The sequence below is a fragment of the Diceros bicornis genome, chromosome 19 (assembly GCF_020826845.1).
Source record: "Diceros bicornis minor isolate mBicDic1 chromosome 19, mDicBic1.mat.cur, whole genome shotgun sequence".
Lineage (NCBI taxonomy): Eukaryota > Metazoa > Chordata > Mammalia > Perissodactyla > Rhinocerotidae > Diceros > Diceros bicornis.
This window is the reverse complement of record NC_080758.1, coordinates 23,307,542-23,334,659: the sequence shown is the minus strand read 5'-3', so window position 1 is coordinate 23,334,659 and position 27,118 is coordinate 23,307,542. Positions and strand designations below refer to the sequence as shown.

Sequence of the window (27,118 nt, the reverse complement as noted above, 5' to 3'; positions counted from 1 at the left end):
CCTTTGCTGGACTCTTCCCCTTTACTCCACAGAATCCCATCTCTTTTATACTGCCATATCTAGCCTTGGCTCATGTTGGCTCCCAGTGATTGCTGGTCTCTTTCCCCCACTTTCATCAACCCTGGGTAAAAAGGGTAGCGGCTTTTTTGTTTTTTTAAATGAAAGTGGAGGGGCCGTTAAGTGCGTGCGTGCTCCGCTGCTGGCGGCCCAGGCGCGCACGGATGCACCGCTTGTCAGGCCATGCTGTGGCAGCGTCCCATATAAAGTGGAGGAAGATGGGCACAGATGTTAGCCCAGGGCCAATCTTCCCCAGCAAAAAGAGGAGGATTGGCGGGGATGTTAGCTCAGGGCTGATCTTCCTCACAACAAAATAAATAAATGAAAGTGGATTTACATGACACTCATTTGAACCTATTTGTGATCACCAAGTTCACCAGAATCAGGCACAATCAACATGGAGCCCCATCATCAGGAACCTCTAATTCGGGTTTTCCAGTATGGCAGCAGGGAGTTGCCTTATGCGGCCTATCCAGTCCCTTTTCTGGCCTGAGGGGCCTTGAGTTTCTGGGACTCTTCCTAAAATGGCCTCCAGGGGGCAACCAGGTTGGACTGGGCTGGGCTCTGATGCCATGCCCACCTCTCCTTCCCCTCCTAGCCCCACCCCAGATCTGTCCCAGGAGTCAGGACCTCAGGTTCACTATCAGACAAGTCCCTTCTTCTCTTAGGGACCCAGTTTTTTCATATGTGAAAAAAGGGGCAGGGGGTGGCAAAACCGGATGAGAGAAAAATAATAATAAAAATAATTTCCCAGTTGGAAAAGGTTTTCCCATGAAAATTCTCATCAAATATATCCAAAGCCCCTCCTAGCCGGGACACTGCAGTCATAATAAATATACCTTAGCCATGCCCTAGGTTAGTGTGCACAGACTAACCCCATTACAACATCCCGACGTGCTGAGGTCCCAGAGTTGCTCAGGTCCCAGTCAGCTCCTGGTGAGCAGCATGTACTTGTTTCTAAGTTTCCACCAGAATGAACAGTGCTGCAAAGAACAATCTTGTATAAGCATTTATCTTTGTTCTGCGATTATTTCTCATGATAGATTTGTAGAAGCGGATTTACTGGCTTAGAGGACGCACACATTGCAAAGTTTGATACCTACTAGTTGAGAAACTTTACATGGTAATTCTCAAACTACTTGTATTTAGGCTTTACCTGGGAAATTTGTTTACAATGCACAATCCTAACACACTACCCGTCTCCCTCTACCTCCTCCCAACCCTCCCCCTCCCGGAAGTCTGGGGAGGGGCTCCTGAAGCTGCTTTGTTATCCAACTCCCAGGTGGTTCTACTGCAGGCTAAGGGGAGGAAGAAGCTGCTCCCTTTCATTTGCCCCAATGCAGCTCATCTAGCACAAGACTTGGGAAGCGCTGGCCTAGGGGGCTGCCGCTGGCCAAATCTGTGTGGAGGTCTCTGGGCTCCAGCCCAGGTCCCCAGTGGCTTCCCCAAAATTGGCAAAGTCTGGCTCTCATGCACTCGAGAACAATGCCTGGGGCCTGGCACTCAGAGCTGGGGACAGTCACATCTCCAGGTTCACCTGGCTGCACCCATTTTGCCCTCCAGGTTGCCCTTCTGAAGGTCCCTGCCCCACAAACACTCTGTGATCCCAGTGGCCAAGGCCCAGCAGTTTTACCTGTCTTACCTAAGACTCCCAAGCCTCCCTTTTTCTTTCAGAAGGCTGTAGACAGACCACCACTTCCCCAAGAAATGACTTGGGTCCTCCACTCCGGACCTTGGTTTACCTCTCGGTGAAATGGAGAGCACTGGGCAAGTAGCACTGACACGCTGGGTGTTGCTGTGAGGAGAGCAGTGTGGCCAACTAGGTTCTCAGCGCTTGCAGCGAAGCCTGGCTTCAACTGGGAGTCCAGGTGCACCTTAACAGTCATTGAATCAGTATTCTGATTGGCTTAGGACCTGTTTGGAGAAAATTCGATTTTTGTCACCAGAGTTCTCTACTGTTAAAGTGCAATTAAGACCAAAAGCCCGGGCCAGCCCCGTGGCTTAGTGGTTGGTTAAGTGTGCACGCTCCACTACTAGAGGTGCAAGTTTGGATCCCGGGCACGCATCGACGCACCGCTTCTCCGGCCCTGCTCAGGCGGCGTCCCACATACAGCAACTAGAAGGATGTGCAACTATGACATACAACTATCTACTGGGGCTTTGGGGAAAAAAAGGAGGAGGACTGGCAGTAGATGTTAGCTCAGAGCTGGTCTTCCTCAGCAAAAAGAGGAGGATTAGCACGGATGTTAGCTCAGGGCTGATCTTCCTCACACAAAAAAATAATAATAAATAAAGTGATTTTCTAAAAAAAAGGAAAAAGACCAAAAGCCATTTTAAGGCTGCTGATTCCCAAGCTCACGGGTCCTAGATGGGAAACCAGAGGCCCAGAAAAGGCCTCGCCCAGTTTTAGTTAGGCTGACTCTGCTGGGCTCTGAGGGTTTGGTCAGCAGGTATTTCACAGTATGTGGTAGAGAGCAAAGAGCAGGGAAGAGTGCTGACAGGGTTGGGGAAGACCAAGGGAAACGCTGGTTGGGTGCTGCGGGCAGAGGGAAGAGAAACCGTCCGGGAGCGCTGGGAGCCCGGAGACGGGCGGTCTGCCTCCTTCAAGGCTCCAGGCTCCGCTCTCCGACCCACCTGGCTGAAGGACACTGGTCGTCTGCGTGACAAAAAGCAAGCCAAGAGCCTCTCTGCAGCTCATGGGTACACCAGGGACTGCTCCATAACAGCACCTACCCCATAACCCGAGGACTAGACGGGGTGATACACGCGAAACGCCTGGCTCAGCCTCCTTGCGTTAGACCCTCCCGAAGCGCCGGCTGTTTTGACCTCCGGCCGTCACTGTGTGCTAGAGCCTGGAGCTGCGTGCTTCGGGGTTCTGTCTCAGGCGGCTTTCCACCCGCCTCAACGGCCCTTGAGGGCAGAACAGGGGTCGCATTCAGCGCCTGGGCCTCAGTTTCCTCCCGGTGCAATGGGAAGAAGCCTCGCGCCGGCGGGAGAGGAAGGGGACTTACGACCGTCAGCATTTGCATTACTTCTCCTCAGGGTAACGGCCCCCACCCCCAGCGTGGAGCACACAGTGGGCGCTCCGGAAACGCTCTCCGAAAGGACGGACGGACCACTTCCTGCCCCCAAGCGGACTCTCCCGAGCCTGGGTCCCCGCCACTCCTCCTCGGAGGCCATGTGGCATTCCTGAGGGTGGGGGTGGGCGCAGGAAGAAGGTGCCCTCCCGGCCCCGCCCCCTCTGGGCGCGCGGGGCGGGGCGAAGCCCCTCGCCGCCGTCGGCCCGCCCCGCGGGGGGTGGGCGTAGCTCGCCGCGCTCCGCACAAAGTTTGTTTTCTCCCTCGGGGCGGGTGGGGGAGGGCGAGGAGACCGCGGAGGGGAGGAGAGGGGATCTGACGTCAGGCCGCGAGGTGCTTTCCAGCCGCGAGCTGTCAGGCCGAGTGTCAGGCCCGGCAGGTACGCGGCGCGCTCCCCCGGCGCCCCCCGCCCCCTGCCAGGACGCCCCGGACCGAGCCCAAGGCCGCGTGGACGGAAAAGTCGCTCGGAAAAGTCAGTACGGGGCGCAGGAGGGCGGCAGATGGGGGCGGGGGCCGCGCGGACAACTTGGAAAGTTTCCTTTTCTTGGCCGGGCGGGGGAGGGGGCGGCGTCCTGGCGCGTGCGATTGTGGGTGTAGTGAGCTCGGTTGTGTTTGTGAGTCCCGACTGCGGTGTGCCGGCGGGGGCGGGTGGGGGGCTGTCCCACCCCCCGGGAGGAAGCTCGCTCGGGCCCCTTTTCGGGGTCTCAGCTCTCTAGGATCCCACCCCGGGACAGGGCCGCCCGTGCCCCGGGCCGGGGTGAGCGCGCGGGGGGCGGGTTTGTTTGGTTTCAAAAGTGCACGTTGCTAACCGCCGGCAGCCCCCCCACCCCCCGCCGCGGCCGAGCCGGGGAGGGGGCCGCTGAGAGTGACAGCTGCGGGTGGGGGCAGCGGGAAGGGCCCGGGGCTGGGGGGGCTAGGGAGCCCGCGCGAGTTCCCCTTTCCTTTGGAACAAAGGAAAGTCTGTCTCTGAGGCATCTGTCACTCCCAGGCGGGCCAAGGAAGCGGGGCGCGTGGGGCCGGCGACCCGAAGAAAGTTTGTTCGCGCCGGGACCCTCGGGCAGGCCGAGCGCGAGCCGAGCCTCCCGCGGGCGCAGCGCGCAGTCTCCGGGCAGGGGGCGGCCAACATGGAGTCTGGGCGCAGGGCTGGGGGTGGGGGGGCGGCGCGGAGGTGGGAGCCCAGCCCCCTCCCCTCCCCCTCCGGGCCGAGTTCGGAGCACAAAGCCGAGCGCGCAGGCTCGGCCGGCCCCGCGCCCCGAAGAGTCAGCCAGCGCCGAGCGGCGGGGGAAGGGGGTGGGAACCAAACTTTTTCCTGCCCCGGGACAGACACGTGAGTTTTCTTTCTTCCAGAGCCCCCGCCCCACCGAGATTGCGGGCCCGCGGGGGAGCTGGAGCGCCGAGTCTGACGCGGAGCGAGGGGCTGAGGGGTGCAGGCGCCCCGAGCGCAGGCCGATCCCCTGCCGCCCCGGGAACCATGTGCTCCGACTCGGTCTGGGCCGCGGGGGAGGCTGCGCGCTTTGTGTGAACTGTTGGGAATGCAGCGCGAGTGTGCCGCCCGGGGGAGTGTCGGGCCGGGCTGGGGGAGTTGTCAGAAAGTTCGTGCGGGAGTGGCTGCAGGTCGGCGTGGTGGAGTGTGTATGTAGGAGGGTGCGCCGGCTGTTGTGTCGAGAGGGTGCTGCCCCAGGCCAGTTAGGGTAAGAACTGATCGCTGGTGTGATGATGTCTGGCGTTTTCCCAGTCAGAGATCGTGGGTGGGCGGGTCGGTTGGAATTCGTGGGTGGGCATGTGTCCAGGATTGGGCTGGTTTTGTGGGTACCAGTTGTTCGCGCTAGACGTGGGATTTGTAAACTGTGTGTGTGCTGTGTTTGTCTGTGAAAATCATGGGAGTTCCAGGGGCTGAGCGATGGGTTGGTGCCAGTTATCTGAGTGGCTGTTAGAGAGTTGCCTGGTGTGACGGTGTGAGTGTGGGGTGTATATGTGGGAAACCTCCCGGATTGGTAGCGGACTGTGGTGCAGGATACTATGGTGGAGAGAGAAGTCTGTGTGGACTGAGGAGTCATCTCCACGGGCCACCCCTGGAACTCTGCAGACTGGGACTTGGCTGGCAGCCAGGGTGGAATTTGTACAGATAACCTTCAGTAAACTCACAGCCTGCCAGGGCTGCATCCCTGAGCCCAGATCCCAACTGTCCTGGCCAGCTAGACCTCAGAAACCTGACCTCAGACAGCAGCCTGCTCTTAGTGCTGAGGGGCACCTCTAACCAATGCCTGTCTCACCTCCAGGTGGCCTGGCTGGGAGGGTAGACCCTTCCCTCGAAAGCCTGGGCTAGCCAGCCCAGATATCTGGGCTCAGGCCCAAGTCGAGGAAACAAAACCTGGGAGATGCCAGAGTCTGTTGGCCCAGCCTGCTGGGGCGCTGTTAAAAGGCTGAGGAGGGAGGAGCCTTGAGATTCTGGCATCAGCTTGGCCTGGAACTTTTGGTTTTAAAATGTAGATGGATGAGGCATGTGTGAACAAGAAGTTTGTCAGTAGGATGAGCAACTGAGTTGGGTTGTCTAGGGAAACATCTTCCTTCATTTGACAGGTGAACAGGGGGCTCAAGCCCAGAGAGGGGAGGACACTTGCCCATGGTCACACAGGCAAATTGGAGGGTCCAGAGCCTAGCCTTGTTGATTTATCTGGATTTTTGAGGAGTTGATTCTGGGACTGGGCCAGGGGCTAAATAACAAAGGAAAATGTCTGAGATACAACCAGTAGGGATGACTCGACACTCTCTCTGCAAAGTACAGAGTAGGTGCACAATAAATGTTACATGGATTGCTGTAGGACCATGGTGATTGATAGATTTTCCAGACTCCTCACTGCGTCTTGGGAGACCTAGGAGGCAAGATGGTATAAGGTGGGCGGGAAGGGGGTGGCAAACTACCTTGGTCCAAACCCTACTTCCACACCATATCCTGGAGGTGAGATTTTTTTTCCGCAGCAGCTTTATTGAGATATAATTCACATACCATACAACTCACCCATTTAAAGCAAACAAATCAGTGGTTTTTAGTATATTCACAACTATACAACTATCACCACAGTCAATTTTAGGACATTTTTATCACCTCAAAAAGAAACTCCATACCTTTTACCTATCACCCTTCTCTTCCCTCTCCAGCCCATTCTGGACATTTCGTAAAAAATGGAATCATATAATATGTGTTTTTTGTGATTTGCTTCTTTAACCTAGCGTAATATTTTCAAGGTTCATCCACACTGTAGCATGGATCAGGACTTCAGGCCTTTTTATGGCCAAATAATATTCCACTGTATGGACAGACCACATTTTGTTTATCCATTCATCTGTTGATAGACACTTGGGTTGTTTCCACCTTTTGGCTATTATGAATGATGTTGCTGTAAACATTTGTGTACAAGGTTCTGTGGGGGGGGGCCGGCCCCATGGCGTATTGGTTAAGTGCGCACACTCTGCTGCTGGCGGCCCGGGGTTCAGAACCCCGGGCGCGCACCAACGCACGGCTTGTCAAGCCATGCTGTGGCGGTGTCCCATATAAAGTGGAGGAAGATGGGCACAGATGTTAGCTCAGGGCCAGTCTTCCTCAGCAAAAAGAGGAGGATTGGCATGGATATTAGCTCAGGGCTGATCGTCCTCAAAAAAAAAGAAAAATTAAAATTAAAAAAAGGTTCTGTGTGGACATAGGTTTTCATTTCTCTTGGGTAGATATACCTAGGAGTGAAATTACTGGGTCACATGGTAACTGTTTAATGGCCACAGTATCTTGGGTGGCTTTCCTAATCTCTCTGGGCCGTGGTTTTCTCATCTATAAAATGATAATAGTAGTGTCTCTCTTACAAGGGCTTTATGAGGATTGAATGAGATAATAAATGTAAAGTGCTCAGTACAGAGCATGGAAAACATGTCCATGGTAGTTGTAATTACTTCGTCTGGTACTGCTTTTTTTTTTTTTTGTGAGGAAGATCAGCGCCGAGCTAACATCCATGCCAATCCTCCTCTTTTTGCTGAGCAAGAACGGCTCTGAGCTAACATCTATTGCCAATCCTCCTCCTTTTTTTCCCCCAAAAAAAGCCCCCAGCAGATAGTTGTATGTGATAGTTGCACATCCTTCTAGTTGCTGTATGTGGGACGCAGCCTCAGCATGGCCGGACAAGCGGTGCGTCGGTGCGCACCCGGGATCCGAACCTGGGCCTCCAGTAGCGGAGCATGCGCACTTAACCGCTAAGCCACGGGGCCGGCCCTAGTCTGGTACTGCTTATTAATGAGCTGCCATTTATTTCAGTAGGCATCTACTGACCCCATGAAATGGAGGCATTTTGGACTGAGGCCTTCTAGCTTGCTCAGGCTATGGTATGGCCTGAGACTTTGAATTTCAATTCTCCCATTTCTGGTGTCCCAGGCTCTAGTAATGGTGTGTATGGAGACTAGGAAAAGGTGAGAGGCCGTGCATGGTAATAATATCCCCATCCCCTTTGTCACTTGTTCCAGGCTTGCCAAGGTCCAGCCTAGCCTCTAGACACCATGTCAGATAGTGATCTGGGCGAGGATGAAGGTCTCCTCTCCCTGGCAGGCAAGAGGAAGCGCAGAGGGAACCTGCCCAAGGAGTCGGTGAAGATCCTCCGGGACTGGCTGTACTTGCACCGCTACAACGCCTACCCCTCAGAGCAGGAGAAGCTGAGCCTTTCTGGACAGACCAACCTGTCAGTGCTGCAGGTAAGGAGCAGGTAGCAGGAGACCTGGGTTCTAGGACACACTGTGTGGCCTTGGATGGTCACTTCCCCTTTCTGGGTCTCAGTGTCGTCTTGGGTCAGATGAGAACACCTACTCTCCCTGCCTCAAAGGAAGACAGTGACGTGAAACCATTACAACTAGATTTCAGCTTTTAGAGCATTCTAAAGAGGCAAAGAATCAATATTAACGTCTAGGTGTCATCATCAACATTGGAGGCGGTGGGAAGGTGAGAAGGCATTGAATGTCTGGGATTCTAGACACTGGGATTGAGACTGAGCTTCCAGCCCCAGAGCAGTACTTGGATGGTGACTTGGTTGCAGGGGACAGCTGGCATCAGCAGTGTGGTTAAAAAATGAGTTGGGCTGGCCTGGTGGTGCAGTAGTTAAGTTCGGCGTGCTCCACTTTGTGGCACCAAGGTTTGCAGGTTTGGACCCCGGGCACAGACCTACACCACTCATCGAGCCATTCTGTGGTGGCGTCCCACATACAAAAAATAGAAGAAGATGGGCATGGATGTTAGCCCAGGGCCACTCTTTCTCAAGCAAAAAAAGAGGAAGATTGGCAGCAGGTGTTGGCTCAGGGCATTTTCCTCACCAAAAAAAAAGAGTTGGAATCATGGTCAAGGAAAGGGCAGAAGTCAGGAGTTCTGGGCTCAAAACCCAGTTCTGCCACATAGGAGCTGGGGACCACATCCTGATTTTCCCATCTGTAAAGTGGGGGTTAGAATCTTCCCCTGCCTGACTGAACTGTTGTGAGGAACAGATTCAGAATTGGATATGAAAGTGCTTTGTAAACCATGCACATGAGCACACTCAAAAGATCGTGTTATCCACTTTTTGTCAGAGTGCAGGGTCATTATCGCCTCTGAATTGCCCGACTGCTGACCTACAGGTGTTTTGGTTCTGTTTTCACGGTGCTGAGGCAGGACACCCTGCACTACCACTGCCTTGCCTCCAATTTAGTTCTCACGTACCTGGGAGACACAGAGCAGGCCCTCAGCCTAGCAAAGGCCTACCGCCTGCCCCACTGGCCCCTACTGCTCCCTTCATGAGCCAGCCAAGCCTCTACCCCAACCCCTCCTGCCTCCCTTTCCACCTCTGTTGTTTTCTAGCCCATTACTTTAATCCATGGTGCTGTCTCTTCCTCCTTCCCTTACCCTACTCTGAGCCTCCCATGTCTTCCCAGCTTTTGTCCCTCCTCCATGAAGCCTCATGGTGAGTATTCAGCCTTCAGAACTCCTGTCACCTGACTTTATACTCGCTGGGCAGTGGTTAATCGGAATCTGTCTATGAGAAAGGCTTTAGTTACAGATGCTAACTCAGATCCCATCTTCTTCACAAGAGGAAGCCTGGAGCTTGGCCAGTCACTGCCTCCTCTCTGAGCCTCATGTATCTTCATCTGGAAACGGAGATGATTATAGCACTTTCATAGTGTGTAAGGAGGAGGAACTGAGAAGAAAGAATTAAGGCTCACTGTGAGGTGTTTGGCATAGAGTGGGTGCTTCTCCTCTCCTTTTCATCCTCATCTCTCCTATATCATAGGTCTTGGACTGACCCCAGGTGTCTAGCAGGGCCTGGCATCTCACAGTGTATTGCCAAATACCCCACTGTGCCCATCTCTGTGCTGGACGGAGTTGGGATCTCAGAGAGGAACCAGACAACATTCCTACCCTCAAGGAGTGTCTAGTCTGGGATGGGAAGCAAGGGAAGACCTGGCTACTGATCTTTGCAAAAAATGATCACAGCTGGGACAGAAGTCAGCAGAGACCCGGGGCAGGGCTTTGGAGCTGGCCTGGACCCTCAAAAGGCCTCCCAGAAGAGGTGGACTTGAATTCACAGGATGTGGAACACAGGCCAAAGGCTGGAGCCTGAAAGTCAGGATTACGTACCGAGCCTCTTTGCTGATCTTCCTGCCTCCAGCCTTGTTCCTTCAGTACATTCTCTTGAACACAAAAGTGCAAATCTGATTGTGTCACACACTCCATGGACCCCACTGTCCTCAGGATAGAGTCCAAACTGCTTCGGAGCTTACCAGCCTCATCTCTCAGTTGTTCCTGTCCATGGGGCCCTCGAACCCTTGGGCCTCCAGGCCTTTTCCTTGGCTTCTTCCTGACCTTTCTCAACCGGGCTCACTCCATTTAAGCATTTTCTCGTGAAAGCATTTTCTGACTCCCCCATCCTAGGTTTGAGGCCACCTCTGTATTCCCAGTGTGCCTTATACCCTGTGCTGTCAAACCACTTGTCACACTGTATTGAAACTGCTTTTTGTCAGAGACACTGTTTCTCAAATCTGAGTATTGTACCAAATCCTTTTAAAGAAAATATTTTTCAGGGACCGCCCTTCCCCCCAACATGTTGACTTGAGTCGTTTTTATTATCACATCACTTAAGCATGTACAAACATAAAACTGGGTAAAAAACTTGCTTTTGCTCTTATACACAGCTATAAAAAACCAAATAGTTTTCCAAAGTTAAGTAAATGTAAAACCAATGAGGTTCCGTCTAACTGCACTAATATAAGATGGTGGATGGTGTTTGCTGACAGAGCTGTGCTGTGTAGGATGACAGAGGCACTGACTCTGGAGTTGAGCAGGTCTGGGTTGCCACAGGCCACGGTACTCCTACTTGTGATCAAAATAGAAAGACAAAGTCAAAACGTTCTTGTGGAGAACTAGTGGACCTCTAGAATGACACATCCCCAGCTCCCACTTAGAGAAATGTACGTCTGGGGCAAGGATTAGCTGCTGGAGACTTCTAAGCAAGGGCCGGCTGGGTCCCAATATCCCCTGGTGAGTGGGGCTCCAGTGGTGGTCACGCTGCTCTAGAGTCATGCTGAGCGTTAAGGAGCAGTGGGGACCATCTGGCACTCCTTGATGGAAACTGTACCATGAATCTCAAACAGCCCCAGCCATACACCTCTGTTGGAGGTCTTACAGGCACCTCAGATTTCCTTATTGATAAGTGATAACCCTGCCAAGCTGGCTCCTTCCCTTTCTAAGAGGTTCCCCTTGATAGCCCTTTCTCAGCTCGTTTGGTCAGTCACCAATTCCTATACATTTACTCCTTAAATATTTCTGAATATGGCTTCTTTCCTACCCTAGTCCAACCTATTATTGCCTGATCACTTGTCACCCCCTACTTAAAACCCTTCAATGGCTCCTGCCAACCTAATGACAACATCACCTGTCCCTATCTACATAGTGGGGCTCATCCCTGGCCCCCCCATTCCTGCCACGCTGATCTATACCCCAGAGCACTTTGCTCCCGCCCCTGACCAGGGAGACTCCTAGCCCTAAGAGGAGGTGTGTGCTCCACAGCACCTGGACTGGGTCAGCCTTTGGACACTTGACTAGAATTGCTTTTTAGGACACACTAAACTCCAGAGGCCTAGTCTTACTGATCACTATATCCCAACTGTTTAGCTCAGTGCCTGGTGTCTTGTAGGTGCTCAGAAAACAAATGCTGAAGTGACAGAATATGAAGATAAAGTGTTGGAAATGTCAACAGTCAGGACCTCAGAAGTAAGGAAATGTAGTGGCTCCTCAATCTGGAAAAGTTGGCTTAAGTCCCTGGAGGCAGCTCTTTTTCCTGTATTTAATTTTTAAAATTTCATTGTTTATTAAAAACATTTGCAAATATCCACAAAAGTAAGAGAATATTATAATGCACCCCTGGTACCAATCACCTGGCTTGACAAGCATCAACTTTTTGCCAAGCTTGTTTTCTCTCTCCCTGGAGACATCTCTTTTCATTGTCTCCTTTAACCCGCCCCAGAGCGATCTCATTAGCAAGTCAATGAGTCATTTAACTGGTTTGCTGGTACTTGCCTGGGGCGAGGCAGTTGGGAGGCTCAGACCAAAAAAAAAGTTGTTTGTGAAGGACTTTCACAGGTCCCTGTGACACCCTCTAAGCCCATTTTATTGCTGTGGTTTCTGACTGTTCTAAGGGGCTGCCTCTTGGGCAGGGAAGGTAAGTGTGGCAGGGAGATTCAGGCCTCATTCCTGCACTCTGTCATAGTGACTGGGGGTATACTGTGTGTCAGGCCCAGGGCTGTGTGCTGGAAACACAGCGATAAAACAGGCACTGTCCCTGCCTTCGGGTAGCCTCCTAGGGGAGGGAAGACATCTTTTAAAGGTCTAAGAATTCAATGTAATTAATTACCAGTGTGTTGTCAGCTGAGCTGCCCTGGTTGTTAGGAAAGGCTTCTCTGGGGAAGCTGCATTTGAATGGAGTCCTGACAGCCCTGAAGGAATGTGGAGGGGAGGGGCTGCAGTTCCTCTGATATGGAGCATAAGGCAAGAAAGGAGCCTAGTGCAGAAGTTGTGGCCTGCTGTGTGGTGACGGTTGGCCTGGACCTCACTGACACTTTATCGATGGAAGCTGCTCTCCTTACTCTGGCTCCAAAGCTAGCTGCCTCCCAGTTCTTCCCACTGGCAACCTCTGTCTCCCCACCTTCATCTGTGTATATATTTTTTGAGCTTTTGTGTAAGCTTTCTTGCTTAAATAAAGGGCTCGACCTACCAGGACAAGTTAAACCAGTGGGTTAAACTATCGGTTCCTAAGCTGGGCAGCAGAAGTCTGGGGAGCTTGTTTAAAAAACACACATTCCTGACTCTGTCCCCAACCCACACTGGATCTATAAAGCTGAAGAGAAATAGGTATTGTTAAACATCACCCTCAAGGTGATTCTAACACAGCCAGCTGCCTTTAAGAGCACCTGGATATGGGTGGTCACAACACAAGTGGAGGTACCGTGATGTTTGGCAAAGGTCTCTCCACACCTTCACTTCTCTCTCTTTTGCTTCTGTCTTTCACAGCTGAAAAGACATTAAAATTAAAGCACTTGTGTCGCCTTCTTCAGATGCTCCATCCTCATGGCCTTCATCAGCTTCCTGCTGCCCCTCCCACTCCCATTTGCCACAGTGATTCCTCCTGTGTCCTTCATCTCAGCCACTGATAAAAAATACTGGTAGGGCAGCAGCCTTTCACATAGGGCCCAGTTTTATGGTAGAGACAAGCTTTCAGGGATCCAGGCTGTGTTTTTTCATATCAATCAGAGAATTCACCTTGGCATTTTCCCTACCACCTCCTCAAGGACCTTGAGTAGGGGCAAGTCACATGCTCTTTTCCTGACTTAGGCATGGGTCGGGCAGCTGGAAGGGGCTATAGAAAATCCTGATAGCCCCTTATCACAGCTGGCACTGGTGGTGCAGCTGTGCCTGCACCTCCTGCCTTTGCTCGGCCCCCCTCAGCTGTGCATTTCTATCGGATGAGAAGACAAAACAGACAGCGGGCTGCCAAGTTTTCTGTGGACCAGGGTGAGTGTGTGGGAGAGTGTGTGTGGGGGGGTGTTTTTCTGCTGTTCTCTTCTCCGAATTATAAGCCAAAGTGGGAGGTGCAGCTAGGGGCTGGGTGCCCACACAGCTGCTAGTAAATGCCCAGGCTCCCCTCCCGGAGACTGCTTTCTCAACAAAAACATTCATCCCTACTTCGCTTGACCCTGGTCACTGAGACCTGACTGTTTCCGTGTATACAGGGGTGAGGTGGAGAGGTGCAGTGCTCTCCTGTGGCACAGGTGGCTGAGGCGGCGGCTGCGGGGATGGAGGGATGGAAGCATCTGAGCAAGGAGAAAAGGCCTCAGGTTGACTCTTCAGTGTTGTCTCTTCACCTGGCAGTGGTGGTTGCCTGGAACCAGGCTGTCTGGATCAGATCCCAGTATTTGCGCTTGTGACCTTGAGCAAGTTACTGAACCCCTCTGATCAGGGCCTCTGTTTCTTCAAAGGTTCAATGGATAAAATGGAGATCATCACAGAACCTGATAGGCTGTTGAAGATTAAATGAGTAATTAGATGGGAAATGTTTAGAACAGCACCTGATATGTTTTGTGTTGAACAAATGTTTGCTTTTAGGATTAGGATGATGATGATTCTGTTTGATAAGACAGAGGAAAGCAGAGTAAGAACAGAAGTAGGGGCCCTAGAGCCAGGAGACCTGGGTTTGAGTCCCAGCTATGCACTCGGAAGCTATGTTACTCTGGGCAAGTTCTTTCATCTCTTCCAGTCCCCATCCCCTCTTTAGTACTTGGGAGACACTGCTCACTACCTTCAAGGCTTGTATGCAGATTAAACATAATGCAGGTGAGATAGCTGGCATGATACCCGGTATCAAAGATGCTTAATTAGCTCCCTTCCTTCGTCGCACCCAAGCCGTTCAGCCTTACCTCTCCTTGGGGCTTCCCTGCAACTCTAGCCAGGATTCAGCTCAGTCGGTGTCTGTTGATACAGGCTGTTGTGTGTGTGCTCAGTTGTACCAGGAGGACCATAGAGGTGAAGATGGGTAAATGAGAACCCAGGGGCAGGGTCCTTTCAAGCTGGAATGGGGAGGGAGAGAAGCCACAAAAAGGCTCTGGCTCTGCCCTGCCCAGGAGCTTTCCCAGCCTGACAGGGCCAGGGGCCAAGCACTGTCCTTGGGTCACCTATGGAGTGAGTGCAGTTGCAGCCTGCTGGGCCAGGAGCCAGGCCATCTCCTGTCACAGGTGGCTCTCCCTTTGGCAGAGTGGAGGCAGATACAGTCCACAGGAAGATGGTACCCAAGGGCTTGCCTGGGTATGACCCAAGAAAGGTGATAGGTAGGAGATGAAACTGGTACAGGAGCCCTGAGGAGAGCTAGGCCTTTGATCCAGCCAGCAAACATTAGAGGTATGTTAGGCATTGCTGCAGCCCCCACAGTTCCTAACATCCCAGCACACAGGAGGGGAAGGGGAGAGGGCTCCTGTGTTTTCTTCCCCCTACAGCAACTGACACATTCTCTGTAAGTATCTGTTGATAAACTGAGAGGAGAAAAGAGACATGACTAGGAGAAGGACCTAGAGTGTGAAATTTAGGTCAAGCCACTATTTAGGCCTTTTAATGGTATACAATGGTGTTCTGGCCTAGTGGGATCAGCCCTGCCTACTTCTGTCAGTTCCTTAAACCAAACCCTTTCCTGCCTCAGGACCTTGGCATTTGCTGTTCCCTCTGTCTAGAACATTCTTCCCTTAGCTTTCTGTATGGCTGGCTCTTTCCTATTCTTTAGGTCTCAGCCTTCCCAGACCCCTTATCTACGGAAGTCTCTCTTATCTTTATATGCTACCCTTTTATTCCTGTCTGTTTCCCTCCTGGCACTTATTGGTGGCTATTCACCGTATTTGTTCATTGCCATTCTCCACAACTAGATCGACTGTAAGCTCCACAGGGCCGAGTACATGTTTGTTTAATTCACAAAGACATCCCCAGCACCAAGAACTGGGCCTGGCACATAGGAAACACTCAATAAATATCATTTGAGTGAGCACGAAGCTTTGAAAGGGAAAGCGACAGGAAAATGAGAAGTTCTAACTTGACTGTTGTAGTGAATAAAATAAGCTGGGCTCTGGGGCCCTGTGACAGCCTGAGAGAAAGATTCAGAGAGGAGGGGCTCCCGCTCCTCCAGATCCGAAGGCCCAGGCTTGGGGATCCCTGGCTGGAGGTGGAATCCTGCCTGATGTCTCTAGGCTGAGCTTTAAGTATGTTCATCAGTAAAATGGGAATTGATCAAACTCTTCGGGCTGACGTAACTGTTAGAAGAAAATTGTGTAGATGTACAGTGCTCAGTAAATGGCAGCTATTGGTAAACTCTTCTCAGTGAAGGCTCCCCAAAAGATGCCTAGACGTGTGGATATCTACTAGGCCACATCCCTGCCCCATGCCCCCCACACACCCACAGTTTCCCCTGTTTCTTCTCTCCTGCTCCTTCTGAGTTAGCAAGAAAGTAATTAGGCAGCTTTTCCCCTATGGTGGCCCCTCCAGTGGAGGGCAAGAGGGAGAAGAGGGACTTGGATAAAAATGATAGGGGTTGTATTTGCCTGTTTAAGGAAAGAGTTAATTTTTAAAACATGTTTTGTATTTATGAGTTTACACCAGCCATGCAGCTAAGAAACTGTTTTCTAGTCTAATCCATAATGGGTTTTAAATAATGCCCAGGTGAGCTATTATAGGATTGCTTGTCACATCTCCAGGCCATTAGGAGTAAATGAGAGGAAAGAGGGTATAAGTGGCTGATCTTTTAGATAGTCAAGAATGATGCCACAATTAGGTGCCTGTCTGCTCCCGGGTGTGCAGAAACTATTCACATTCTTACTGAACAGTTATCTACCCTGATGGCGTCATTCATTCATGTATGAAAAGAAACTGCTAGGCCTTACACCAGCCATAGGTGAATAGAGATATGTTTTGAATCCATTTCCTCTACTCTGGCCCTATCTCTAATATCTTAGATCAGCCAAGACTTAGAGGAGTAGGCATTCTCCAAGTGGAGAAGAGAGCATTCCAGAAAGAAGGAAATGTGATATACAAAAGTCATGGAGCTATTCGAAAAAAAAAAAAGCATAGGCCCTGAATGAGGGCTGGTGAGCAATTTCACATGCTGAAGAATACAGGGCTGGAAAGATAGGGGAAGGTTTTAGCACCCAGGCCCAAGAGTCTGGACTGAAGCCTGTAGGAATAGGAGACAAATGGCAGCTTTCTAGAACAGGAATAACAGTCACTGCATTTTAGAAAGAGAAGTGACAACCAGTGAAGAGGCTGGACTGGAGGGCCATGAAACTGGAGGCTGTTAAGAGAGAGTCCAGACAGACATGGGACAGGGTGCTAGATATGTCTTGGCTTTGCAGCATACCACTTAACAGTGAGAAATTTCATGCCTCATGCATAGGTCTAAAAAGATTGATTTAAACAATGAGCTAGATGAGAATGGGGTCAAGGTTAATGGTAGCTTTCTCAGCAACATGTAGGAAAAAAAGACTTAAGGATGTTGGTTGAATGCACATTCAGCTGGAACCACTGATTCTGGTTTTGCTTGGAAACAATTTTTTCTTCTAAAACAATTTTTTCACGGTACCTTAGTGTCTTTGTGGCTCTTTCTCTGGCCTGCAGCAAGACCCTGCTCTAAACACTTAGGAGTGAATCATCCTTGGCACCATCCCCTCCTCTTTCATACACCCATATCCAACTGGGCACAAGATCCTGTCATTTCCAGTTTCCCAAACAGATCAAACAATCATCATCTTCTCATCACCTCCGTCCACGTAATTTTAACTACTAACCTTTCTCCCTGCTTCCACTCTGTTCTCCACATAGCAAGTCACTCTTTTGCTTAAAACCCTCTTTTGGCTCCTCTTTGCCCTTAAAATAAAGAACCAAATCCCCACCGTAGGAGGTAACCTCTAGTTACCACTCTGAGCTCCAACCATACAGGCCTTCCTTCTCTGAGTTCCTCATAGGCATTCTACTACCACCTGCCACGGGGTCTTTTCAGGGTTGATCCCGCTAAATCGAAAGCTCTTCTCCCTTCCTGCCTCCCACCTAAACTACTGCTTACCCTTCAGATAACAACTTACCAGCCATTTCCTCAGAGAATACCACCCTGAGTCCATAAAGACTACATTAGATCTTCCCATTATTGTCTCCAACAGCCCCATTGTACCTTCCCTTCACTGGCTGAATCACAGTTGCAATTTTATATTCATTTGTATGATTTCTTCTTTACCTGTCTCTTCCCAACATGAACCTGAGGGCTGGGATTGTGTCTGGCGTTTGCTGCTGTGTTCCTGGAGCCTGGAACATAGGTACTTCATAGCTGGTTTTGATTGAGTGAACTGATCACAGTCTCTTATACTCATTCCAGATATGTAACTGGTTTATCAACGCCCGCCGGCGGCTTCTCCCAGACATGCTTCGGAAGGATGGCAAAGATCCCAACCAATTCACCATTTCCCGCCGCGGGGGTAAGGCCTCAGATGTGGCCCTCCCCCGTGGCAGCAGCCCCTCGGTGCTGGCTGTGTCCGTACCAGCCCCCACCAATGTGCTCTCCTTGTCTGTGTGCTCCGTGCCGCTCCACTCAGGCCAAGGGGAAAAGCCAGCAGCCTCCTTCCCACAAGGGGAGCTGGAGCCTCCCAAGCCCCTGGTGACCCCTGGCAGCACACTCACCCTGCTGACCAGGGCTGAAGCTGGAAGCCCCACAGGTGGACTCTTCAACACGCCACCACCCACACCCCCAGAGCAGGACAAGGAGGACTTCAGCAGCTTCCAGCTGCTGGTGGAGGTGGCGCTACAGAGGGCTGCTGAGATGGAGCTCCAGAAACAGCAGGACCCATCGCCCCCATTACTGCACACTCCCATCCCCTTAGTCTCTGAAAACCCCAAGTAGGCATCTGCCAGTAGGGGTGCTCGAGGCTCGAGCCAGCTGTCCTGGGTTTCCGTTCTGGTTCCCTTTCATACGGAGGGTTTTCTTTGGATCACTGCCAAACATCAGGATCATCTCCTCTGTTCAGAGGTCTTCAGCAGGAAGACACCAGCTGGTGTCACTGCACTGTGATGGGGACCTCTCCTTTGCTGACTCTGCCATTTCTCCAGGCCTCCTCAGTGATGAGACCAAGAGATATTGGAGACAGGCATGGTGCTGCTGCTGCTGCTTCTCCAGAGAGTCCCCGGGACACCTTTGTCCCAGCCTGCTTTCCTGGGCTGGGCACAGGAAACCTGCCAAGTTCAGACCTATGCTGGGTCCAGGTTGCCCCTGAGCTGGGCCTCTTTTTGTTAAGCCAAGTGTGGACATTCCAAGTTCATAAGTGTGAACAAAAGAAAAGAGGAACCCAGCACATGTAACAGAACCGACTCCAGTTGAATGTTTAGGTTTTCACTAAACTTTGTGTTTATTTTTCCCTTTTTGCTGTGGTTTGCATTAATGGGAGTAGTTAGCCCAGGTGTGGGGAATGAGAGTGCGTTGCATGATGGAGTCTGATGAACTGGGAATGATCCACCACTGCAATTGGTGATTGTTTTACAAGGAAGGAGTATTTTTATTTGGGGGACCAGCAGAATCTCTGCAAAATTCCAAATGGTTGTTTTATTGTTGGTTTGGTTTACCAAAAAAAAAAGCAGAAAAAAACTTATAGGCTTTGGCTTTTCTGCATCAGGCACAGAAGAGGATAAAGCCACAGCTAGAGAGAGGGTCCAACAGAGAATCTGACCAAACCTTCTAGGCGCAGAGCAGAGAAGGATGACAAAACCAGAGAGGTGTTTGTTTTTTTTTTATTTTTGTTTTTACTGTATTTGGGGGGGGATGGGGGAAGTAAGCTAGACTGAGGCATTGGGTTTTTTTTTTTTCTCTTTAATGTTTTCCCCTTCTTTATCCTTGAAAGCTTTGCCCTGCAACCTGAGTTTTGAATTCCTTTAGGAACTTGGATTAGTGGGGCCAGAATGTCAAAAGCTCCCAGTAGCTCCACTTGGAGAGAAGTGAGCCATCTACTGGTCAGGAAGCCCTTGTAGCTGACTCAAATGGGCAGCTTTTCCCACGATGGTGGCAGGAAACTATTCCTGGAGGAAGCAGGCAATAGAACCCCCAGCTGCCTGAGGAACTGCCTTCAGAGGAGGCTGGGGCTGGAAATCGGTTATGAAGCCTGTTCGCAGTGAGTGTCTTTGTGTTGCACCTTTCTTTCAATTGGAGTTGCAGAGGCTCCTGCCCTGAACTTCACAGTGAAACAGATCACAGTTGGTCTTATTCTCCTCCCTCCTCCCCAACTTTTATTTTGCTGTTTCATTGCTGACAGCATTCAACAGCAATATACCCCATCTTTATATATCCTAAGAAACACTAATCCTAGGTTATTATTAGCCGAAATATTTTTGTTCTGAATAACATTGTTACTGGGCCAAAAGACAGGTCAGGAGCCCCAGCCTGTAGTTTCCTCAAGTTGCCAAGTTGGGCACATGGGGGAGAGTTCCTGGGTGTTGGCTGACTTGGGTGGGCCTGGTCAGGAGAAAGGCAGCAACATATGCTCTGTCCTTTCTAGAATGATCCCTGCAGCCTTCAGGGAGGCTCCTCTACTTCTGAGTGGCTTGGCCCACCCTTCGCTGTGGGAGTGGGGATTGGTTATTTAAGGAGAGAGAGCTTTGCTCTCTGTGAGTGAGCAAGTTTCCTAGGCTCCCTCTTGCCTCCCTGCCCGCTCCTTGCATGCCCCGGGGGGATCAGGGATCCTCACCCTCCTGAGGCCCAGCTGGGTAAGAATGAACAAGGCAGCTTCAAGGTTAGTTGAAGCTGCTGTTTGCTCAGCCTCCTCCACCCCACCCTTGTCTGTGAGCCCAGATCTGTGTGACTGTTGCAAGATGCTTGAAGCAGGGGACTCTGGAAGTGTATTGGGCTGGGGTGGGACTTTTCCTTCCCACAGTGCACTGAGCAATGGAGGTGGTGAGGGGTGAGAGAGCCATGCTGCTGAATTCTGGTTGGCATTCCCCCCTCGTGCAAGATGGGGAGGCTGGGGGTGGGGCAGCCTCTGCTTGGTTTGGTTGTGAGATAAACCTGGAGGAGAAGCACAGTTATCCCGTTGAATTATTTGAGCAAAAAACTACTGTAAATAACTTTTGTTTTTGTCTTTTGTCAAATAAAGTTGTTTTTGGTTTTTGTTTTGTTTTGTTTTTAAAGCAGACACAGATTGATCCACTGTGACCCTGTGCCCAGTCTGGAGATGGGGCAATTGCTGACTTATTACCGCTTGTTACCTCTTGCACCTTCCCTCTAGTAGCCACCTGTAAGAGCTGTGCACCCTGCATCCTTATTTCCTTGGCCTCAACCAGGTTCCATGACCCATTCATCAAAGTCTTGCAAGGGACATATGCGTCCCAAGCTGGACCAGTTTCTCCTGGGTTCAACAGTCAAGCTTTGGGGTTGCTGAGTGGTGAGGGAACTTAAGGGAGCTGGCCACTGTGTCCTCCCTCTCTCCCAATGAAGAAAGAGCATGACTGCGATATGAAGCCAGCACAGAAAGAAACAGAGAGGAGATGGATGCTCTAGTCATGTGCAAAACCAGTGCCACTTCTGGACTTCATATTATGTAAGCTAGTAAATTCCCCTTTCTGCTTAAGCTAGCTGTGGGATGCATTTCTGTCATAATGAAATGAGTATGCATTGTAATTGCAGCCCAAACAGTGCAAAATCAAGGTCTGCAACAGTAGTAAACAATGAGGCTTGCTATGTGCGTGGTCCTGCGTAATGTTCATTACCTCTTAACTTTTGTACACACAAAAATTAAAAAATTTTGTACACACACTCATAAGTGAGATGCCCTTCTCATAGGTAAAGAAACTGGAGATTTAAGTTACTTGCATAAACTTACACAGCCAGTGTTAAGTGGAGCTAGGATATGAACTGAAGTCTGTCTTGCTTGAAGGTCACCTTGAGGTCTACCCAGACCTTATTTGAACTAGTGATGGGCAGTTCACTGCCTATTGGCATCCAGCTATCTCACATGGCTTGGGCTAAGCATGAGAAGTTTTTTCTGCTGAACCAAATTGGCTTTTTCCTGATTTCTCCCCAATACACCTGGATGGAGGATATTGAATCTCTCCCACAGGACACTCTCCTTTAGGAATTTGGAGATGGAGCCTCCCCAATCAAGTTATCCAGATTAAAGAACCCCAAATCCAAGCTCCTGGTCTTCCCACTTCCATCGTCAGTATCCCTCAAACTGGACAGAATAGGAACATGCTTGAAGGGCTCTTCTTCGAAATAAGTTTAATACTCATTTTACATCTGAAAAATGAATATTAATATTCCCCTAAAAGGGGAAGTGATTTGGATGGTTCGACTGCCTCAGAAGAGATGGCTTCTTACAAATACTTTTAAGAGAATTGAAACCAAAAGTGTCTTCTGCATCAAGCTTCAAATTCATGAACCCTGGTGTGAGCATGCTTCTAGATAACGAAAGTTGACAGGGATAATGTGGCTAGAGCCCTTCTCTAAGCTATGAATGTTGTCTAAAGACATCTACCTTTCCTCTAACAGTCTCATTTAGGAATTAGCTTTTAAATGCATTTCTCCTCCCTGGTCTTGAGTACCTGCTGTTGTGTTGGCTATGTATTACCTGACCCCCTCTTTACGCCCCTCTTCTTAACAAGGGGATCATGATGCTTCAAGTCCTTGGGTATCAATGTAAACTTAGACCCTGTGTCAAGTAGTAGTGGTAGGGATCAGGGCAGGGGGTATCCCTTTAGACTGGAGATCAAGGAAAGCCTCTTCCTTTCCACTATTTTTGAAAGTGTGGTAATTTCTCCATGGACCCCCCAACCTCATGGACCCCACTGGGAAACGTTTCCCCAACTCAGTCCTATGAATAAAAATTACTAGGGGAGTACTGAGAACTCTGGATTTAAAAAGTACGGTGGTGGGCCGGCCCTGTGGCTTGGTGGTTAAGTGCGCGCGCTGCGATGCTGGTGGCCCGGGTTCGGATCCCGGGTGCGCATCGAGGCACCACTTCTCCGTTCATCCTGAGGCCGAGTCCCACATACAGCGACTAGAAGGATGTGCAGCTACGACATACAACTACCCACTGGGGCTTTGGGGGGGAAAAAATAAATAAAATCTTTAAAAAATAAATAAATAAAAAGTACGGTGGAGGGCTGGCCCCGTGGCTAAGGGGTTAAGTGCGTGCGCTCCGCTGCTGGTGGCCCGGGTTGGGATCCCGGGCGCACACCGACGCACGGCTTCTCCGGCCATGCTGAGGCTGCGTCCCACATATAGCAACTAGAAGGAGGTGCAGCTATGACATACAACTATCTACTGGGGCTTTGGGGGAATAAATAAATAAATAAAATTAAAAAAAAATAAAAAGTACGGTGGCACAGCGGTTAAGTTTGCGCCTTCCACTTCGGTGGCCCGGGGTTCTCTGGTTCAGATCCTAGGCGTGGACGTACTCACCGCTCATGAAGCCATGCTGAGGTGGCGTTCCACATAGACGAACTAGAAGGACCTACAACTAGGATATACAACTATGTACTGGGGGCTTTGGGGAGAAAAAAGAAAAAAAAAAAAAGAGGAAGATTGGCAATAGATGTTAGCTCAGGGCCAATCTTCCTCAAACAAAAAAAAAAGTACACTGCAGTTTGGAAGCTGCTACTGTGAAAGCTCCCAGAGGGCAGGAGCCAAATCTGCCTTGGCGTGGCTGTAACCTTGCTATGTTAGCCACTAGAGCTGTAGAGATTAAGGTCTGGAACTCAGGAGGGTGTGGAAATCATCATCATCACTGCACCCAATGTTACTAGTTTCCAGAGCACTTCTCTGTGATCTAAGCCTGGGTTCCAATTCTGGTTCTGTCACTTAATTACCTGTTGTGACCACAGACAAGTCAATTCACCACTCCAAACTTCAGTTTCCTCATCAATAAAGTGGGAATAGTAATATTCACCTCTTACAAGGATGAAAAAGGATAATCCATATGTTACCATTATTATCTATGGTTATTATCTGGCATCTCAGCACAGGGCTGAGAGTAAAAGAGAACTGTTGAAATAACTTGCCCCACACCACCCAGCTTTTAAGTGGCAGAACTGGGACTAATTACCCAGAGAAGTAGTTCTAAAGCCTTAATATGCATCAAGATCATCACAAGAGCTTATAAATATGCAAATTCCCAGACCTTACCCCACAACAGTCCAGAAATCTGCACTCTCCACTGATGCCACAGGAGACTCTCACGCTATTGCTCCAGGGGCCTCATCATCATCAGGACACTGACTTATCTCCAGGAAACTGCTGAGTTGGGAAGACAGCACATCCTCTTTCAAAGTTACAAGACAAGAGGAAGAAGGGTACCACCAAGTAGTCCTCCCTTAACCATTTGACTTCCTCTTGCCCCCCCCAGGAGTCTATGGTGGCCTGAAGGTCAAGTGTATCCTGCCTGAGATTGTCATTTTAATTACATAAGTAATCCACATTCACTGTAGAAAAATTTAAAATAAAGATAAAAGGAGAGGAGTTCAGTATAGTGGTTAAGAGCCCAGCCAACTTTTGGGGGAAAACAAATGTATGCAGAACATTTAGCAAAACTGGCTCAATAGTGAGGGCTCAATAAGTGCTAGTAAAACATTCATTGTAGGCAAAAAGAAAAGAGACCAGCATACAAACCCAGACTTCCACTTCACAACAGGTGCTCTTTCCACAGCTCATAGCTTTTTCCCACCTAGGCCTCCTGATTTCTGTGATTCCATCTATGTCTGTCTGGGGCCACAATCTTTTTTTTTTTTTTTTCTTGTGAGGAAGGTCAGCCCTGAGCTAACATCCATGCCAATCTTCCTCTTTTTTTTTTTTTTTTTTTTTGCTGAGGAAGACTGGCCCTGAGCTAACATCCATGCCCATCTTCCTCCACTTTATGTGGGACGCCGCCACAGCATGGCCTGACAAGCGGTGCCTCAGTGCACGCCCGGGATCCGAACCCGAGCCATCAGCAACCACTGCACCACGGGGCTGGTGGGGCCACAATCTTACCCCTCAGAGTGCACCCTCCTCTCCAAACCCTACTACAAGCAGCTGGCAGTGGTAGACAGGCATTCAGCTGGGAGAACATACTCAGCCCCAAGGCTGAGATCATGTATTTGGTGCTAAAAAGCCCCAGCCTCACAAAGGCAAAATCTGTCCTACTTCCAAATCTGTCTTTCACTTCTTGATCTGACTCTTCAAGTTCTTTTCCATCTTAGACCACCCAGGATGTTTATTTTAACCAGATGGATGCACTGGGATTCAGCCAGATTCCCCACTTCCTAAGATAAGGAAAGCCTTGGCTGAAAGCAGAAAGGGAACAACTCTCAGTCCCATAAATACATTCTAGGCAAGGGCTCTCCACCCTAGCTCCCAGCTTGGCTTTGTCTGCTCCTGGAAGCAAAGAGGAGGAACACAGATCAGGTTTCAGATGCCTACTCAACCTCTAACTTGCTGTGTGACCTTGGGCTGGACTGCAGGATCTGAGGACCCTTCCAAATATAACTTTTTGTGACACCCCCCTCTTCTCCCATGTAAACACAAACTTAATAAATCTGAGTTAAGATCAGAGCTTTAGGGCCAGCCCCATGGCTTAGCGGTTAAGTGCGTGCGCTCCGCTGCTGGCGGCCCGGGTTCACACCGACGCACTGCTTCTCCAGCCATGCTGAGGCCTCGTCCCACATACAGCAACTAGAAGGATGTGCAGCTATGACATACAACTATCTACTGGGGCTTTGGGGGAAAAATAAATAAATAAATATAATTATTTAAAAAAAAAAGATCAGAGCTTTACAATATAATACGATACGACATACAAAGAATTAACTCTTTTGTTTTGGAAGAAATAAAGTTATCTCTGCAGATGATATGAGCGTATATGTAGAAAACCCTAGGGATTCCACAAAAAAACTGTTGAACTTTTTGTGGAACTTTTGTGTAATAAATGAATTCAGCAAAGCTGCAGGATACAAATATCAGCACATAAAAATCAGTTGTGTTTCTATACACTAACAATGAACAATCCGAAAAGGAAATTAAGAAAACAATTCCATTTACAATAGCATCAAAAAGAATAAAATACTTAGGAATTAACTTAACCAAGGAGGTGAAAGACTTATACACTTAAAACTACAAATTATCACTGAGTGAAATTAAAGATACAAATAAATGGAAAAACATCTCGTGTTCATGGATTAGAAGACTTGATATTGTTAAGCTGTCAATACTACCCAAAGCAATCTACAGATTCATTGCAATCTCTATCAAAATCCCAATGACTTTTTTTTTGGAAGTAGAACAACTCATCCTAAAATTCATATGAAATCTTAAGGGACCTCCAATAATCAAAACAATCTTGTAAAAGAAGAACAAAGTTGGAAGACTCACATTTCCTGATTTCAAAACTTACTACAGAGCTACATAATCAAAACAGTGTGCTATTGGCATAAAGACAGACCAATAGACCAGCGGAATAGAATAGAGAGCTCTGAAATAAACCCTTGCATACGTGGTCAAACGATTTCCAACAAGGATGCCAAGACCATTCAATGAGGAAAGGACAGTCTTTTTAACAAATGGTGCTGGGAAAACTGGACATCCACATGTACAAGAATGAAGTTGGACCCTTACCTAACACCATATAAAAAATTAACTCAAAATGGATAAAGTCCTAAACATAAGAGCCAAAACTATAAAACTCGTAAAAGAAAACAGGTGAAAACCTTGATGACATTAGATTTGGCAATGATTTCTTGGACATGACACCAAAGGCACAGGCAACAACAACAAAAAATGAGACAAAATGGACTTCATCAAAATTAAAAACTTTTGTGTATTAAAGGACACTAGCAACAGAATAAAAAGACAACTCACAGAATGGGAGAAAATATTTGCAAATTACATATATGATAAGAGATTAATAAACAGAGCTCCTACAACTCAACAACAAAAAACTAAACAACCAGACTCAAAAATGGGTAAAGGTCTGGAACAGACATTTCTCCAAAGAAGATATACAAATGGCCAACAAGCACAAGAAAAGATGCTAAACATTACGAATCATTATGGAAAAGCAAATCAAAACTGCAATGAGATAACCACTTTACACCTGTTAGGTTGGCTATTATCAAAAAAACAGAAAACAAGTGTTTAGAAGAATGTGGTGAAATTGGAACTCTTGTGCATTGTTGGTAGGAACGTAAAATGGTGCAGCCACTATGGAAAACAGTATGGCGGTTCCTCAAAAAATTAAAAATAGCATTATCATATGATCTAGCAATTCCACTCTGGGTATATACCCAAAAGAATTGAAAGCAGGGATATGAACATATATCCGTGCACCTATGTTCATAGTAGCATTATTCACAATAGCAAAAAAGTGGAAGCAGCCCAAGTGTCCCTCAACAGATGAATGGATAAACAAAATGTGGTATATACATACAAAGGACATTTAACAAAGTTATTATTCAGCTTAAAAAGGAAGGAAATTCTGACATGTGCTACAACATGAATGAACCTTGAAAACAGTATGCTAAGTGAAATATACCAATGAGAAAAGGACACATACTGTCAGCTTCCATTCTCATGAGGTACTTAGTCAAATTCAGAGACCAAAAGTAGAATGGCAGTTGCCAGCAGCTGGGGTGGGGGGAGAATTGGGAGTTAATAGTTTAATGGGTACAGAGTTTCCGTTTTGCAAGATGAAAGGGTTCTGAAAATGGGTGGTGGTGATGGCTACACAACAAAGTGAATGTACTTCACTGTGCCACTGAACAATACACTTAAAAATGGTAAATTTTGTTATGTATATTTTACAGCAATTTAAAAAAAGTTTTAAGCTTTAAAAAATAATTAATTCCATTTTATTCCAATTTTCCCCATCTTCAGTGCCCCCATCAAATCTCACCTGAATAA

General features: G+C 48.9%; 1 protein-coding gene and 1 long non-coding RNA gene across 8 annotated transcripts in view; one reads left to right on the top strand and one right to left on the bottom strand.

Annotated features, from left to right (window-relative positions):
- LOC131418476 (uncharacterized) overlaps window positions 1-2,819 on the bottom strand; it is a 35,946-nt gene extending 33,127 nt beyond the window's left edge. For 2 of the 3 annotated variants that reach the window (XR_009222914.1, XR_009222913.1), the window contains exons 1-2: window positions 2,692-2,819; window positions 897-1,971 (exon numbers count right to left, since the gene is read on the bottom strand). This is a non-coding gene — a long non-coding RNA (uncharacterized LOC131418476). The remainder of the gene's footprint in view (window positions 1-896; window positions 1,972-2,691) is intronic. The other variant, XR_009222912.1, reaches the window with a different exon arrangement.
- Window positions 2,820-3,036: 217 nt separating this feature from the next.
- On the top strand, window positions 3,037-20,354 carry TGIF2 (TGFB induced factor homeobox 2). 5 transcript variants are annotated; one of them, XM_058562768.1, is made up of 3 exons: window positions 3,037-3,100; window positions 7,641-7,865; window positions 17,585-20,354. In XM_058562768.1, the coding sequence occupies exons 2-3, from the start codon at window positions 7,674-7,676 to the stop codon at window positions 18,104-18,106; spliced, it is 714 nt and encodes a 237-aa protein (XP_058418751.1). In that variant the 5' UTR covers window positions 3,037-3,100; window positions 7,641-7,673; the 3' UTR covers window positions 18,107-20,354. The 5 variants fall into 5 exon arrangements, with proteins under 5 accessions (XP_058418751.1, XP_058418746.1, XP_058418749.1 ...); XM_058562763.1 differs by lacking the exon at window positions 3,037-3,100 and adding an exon at window positions 3,484-3,606; XM_058562766.1 differs by lacking the exon at window positions 3,037-3,100 and adding an exon at window positions 3,828-3,891.
- The last annotated feature ends 6,764 nt before the right edge of the window (window positions 20,355-27,118 follow it).

Bases quoted from the DNA above. Each gene is read 5' to 3' on its own strand.
- TGIF2 (XM_058562768.1), top strand. From the start codon at position 7,674: ATGTCAGATAGTGATCTGGGCGAGGATGAAGGTCTCCTCTCCCTGGCA. The intron at 7,866-17,584 runs GTAAGGAGCAGG...TACTCATTCCAG, and splicing joins CCAACCTGTCAGTGCTGCAG to ATATGTAACTGGTTTATCAA.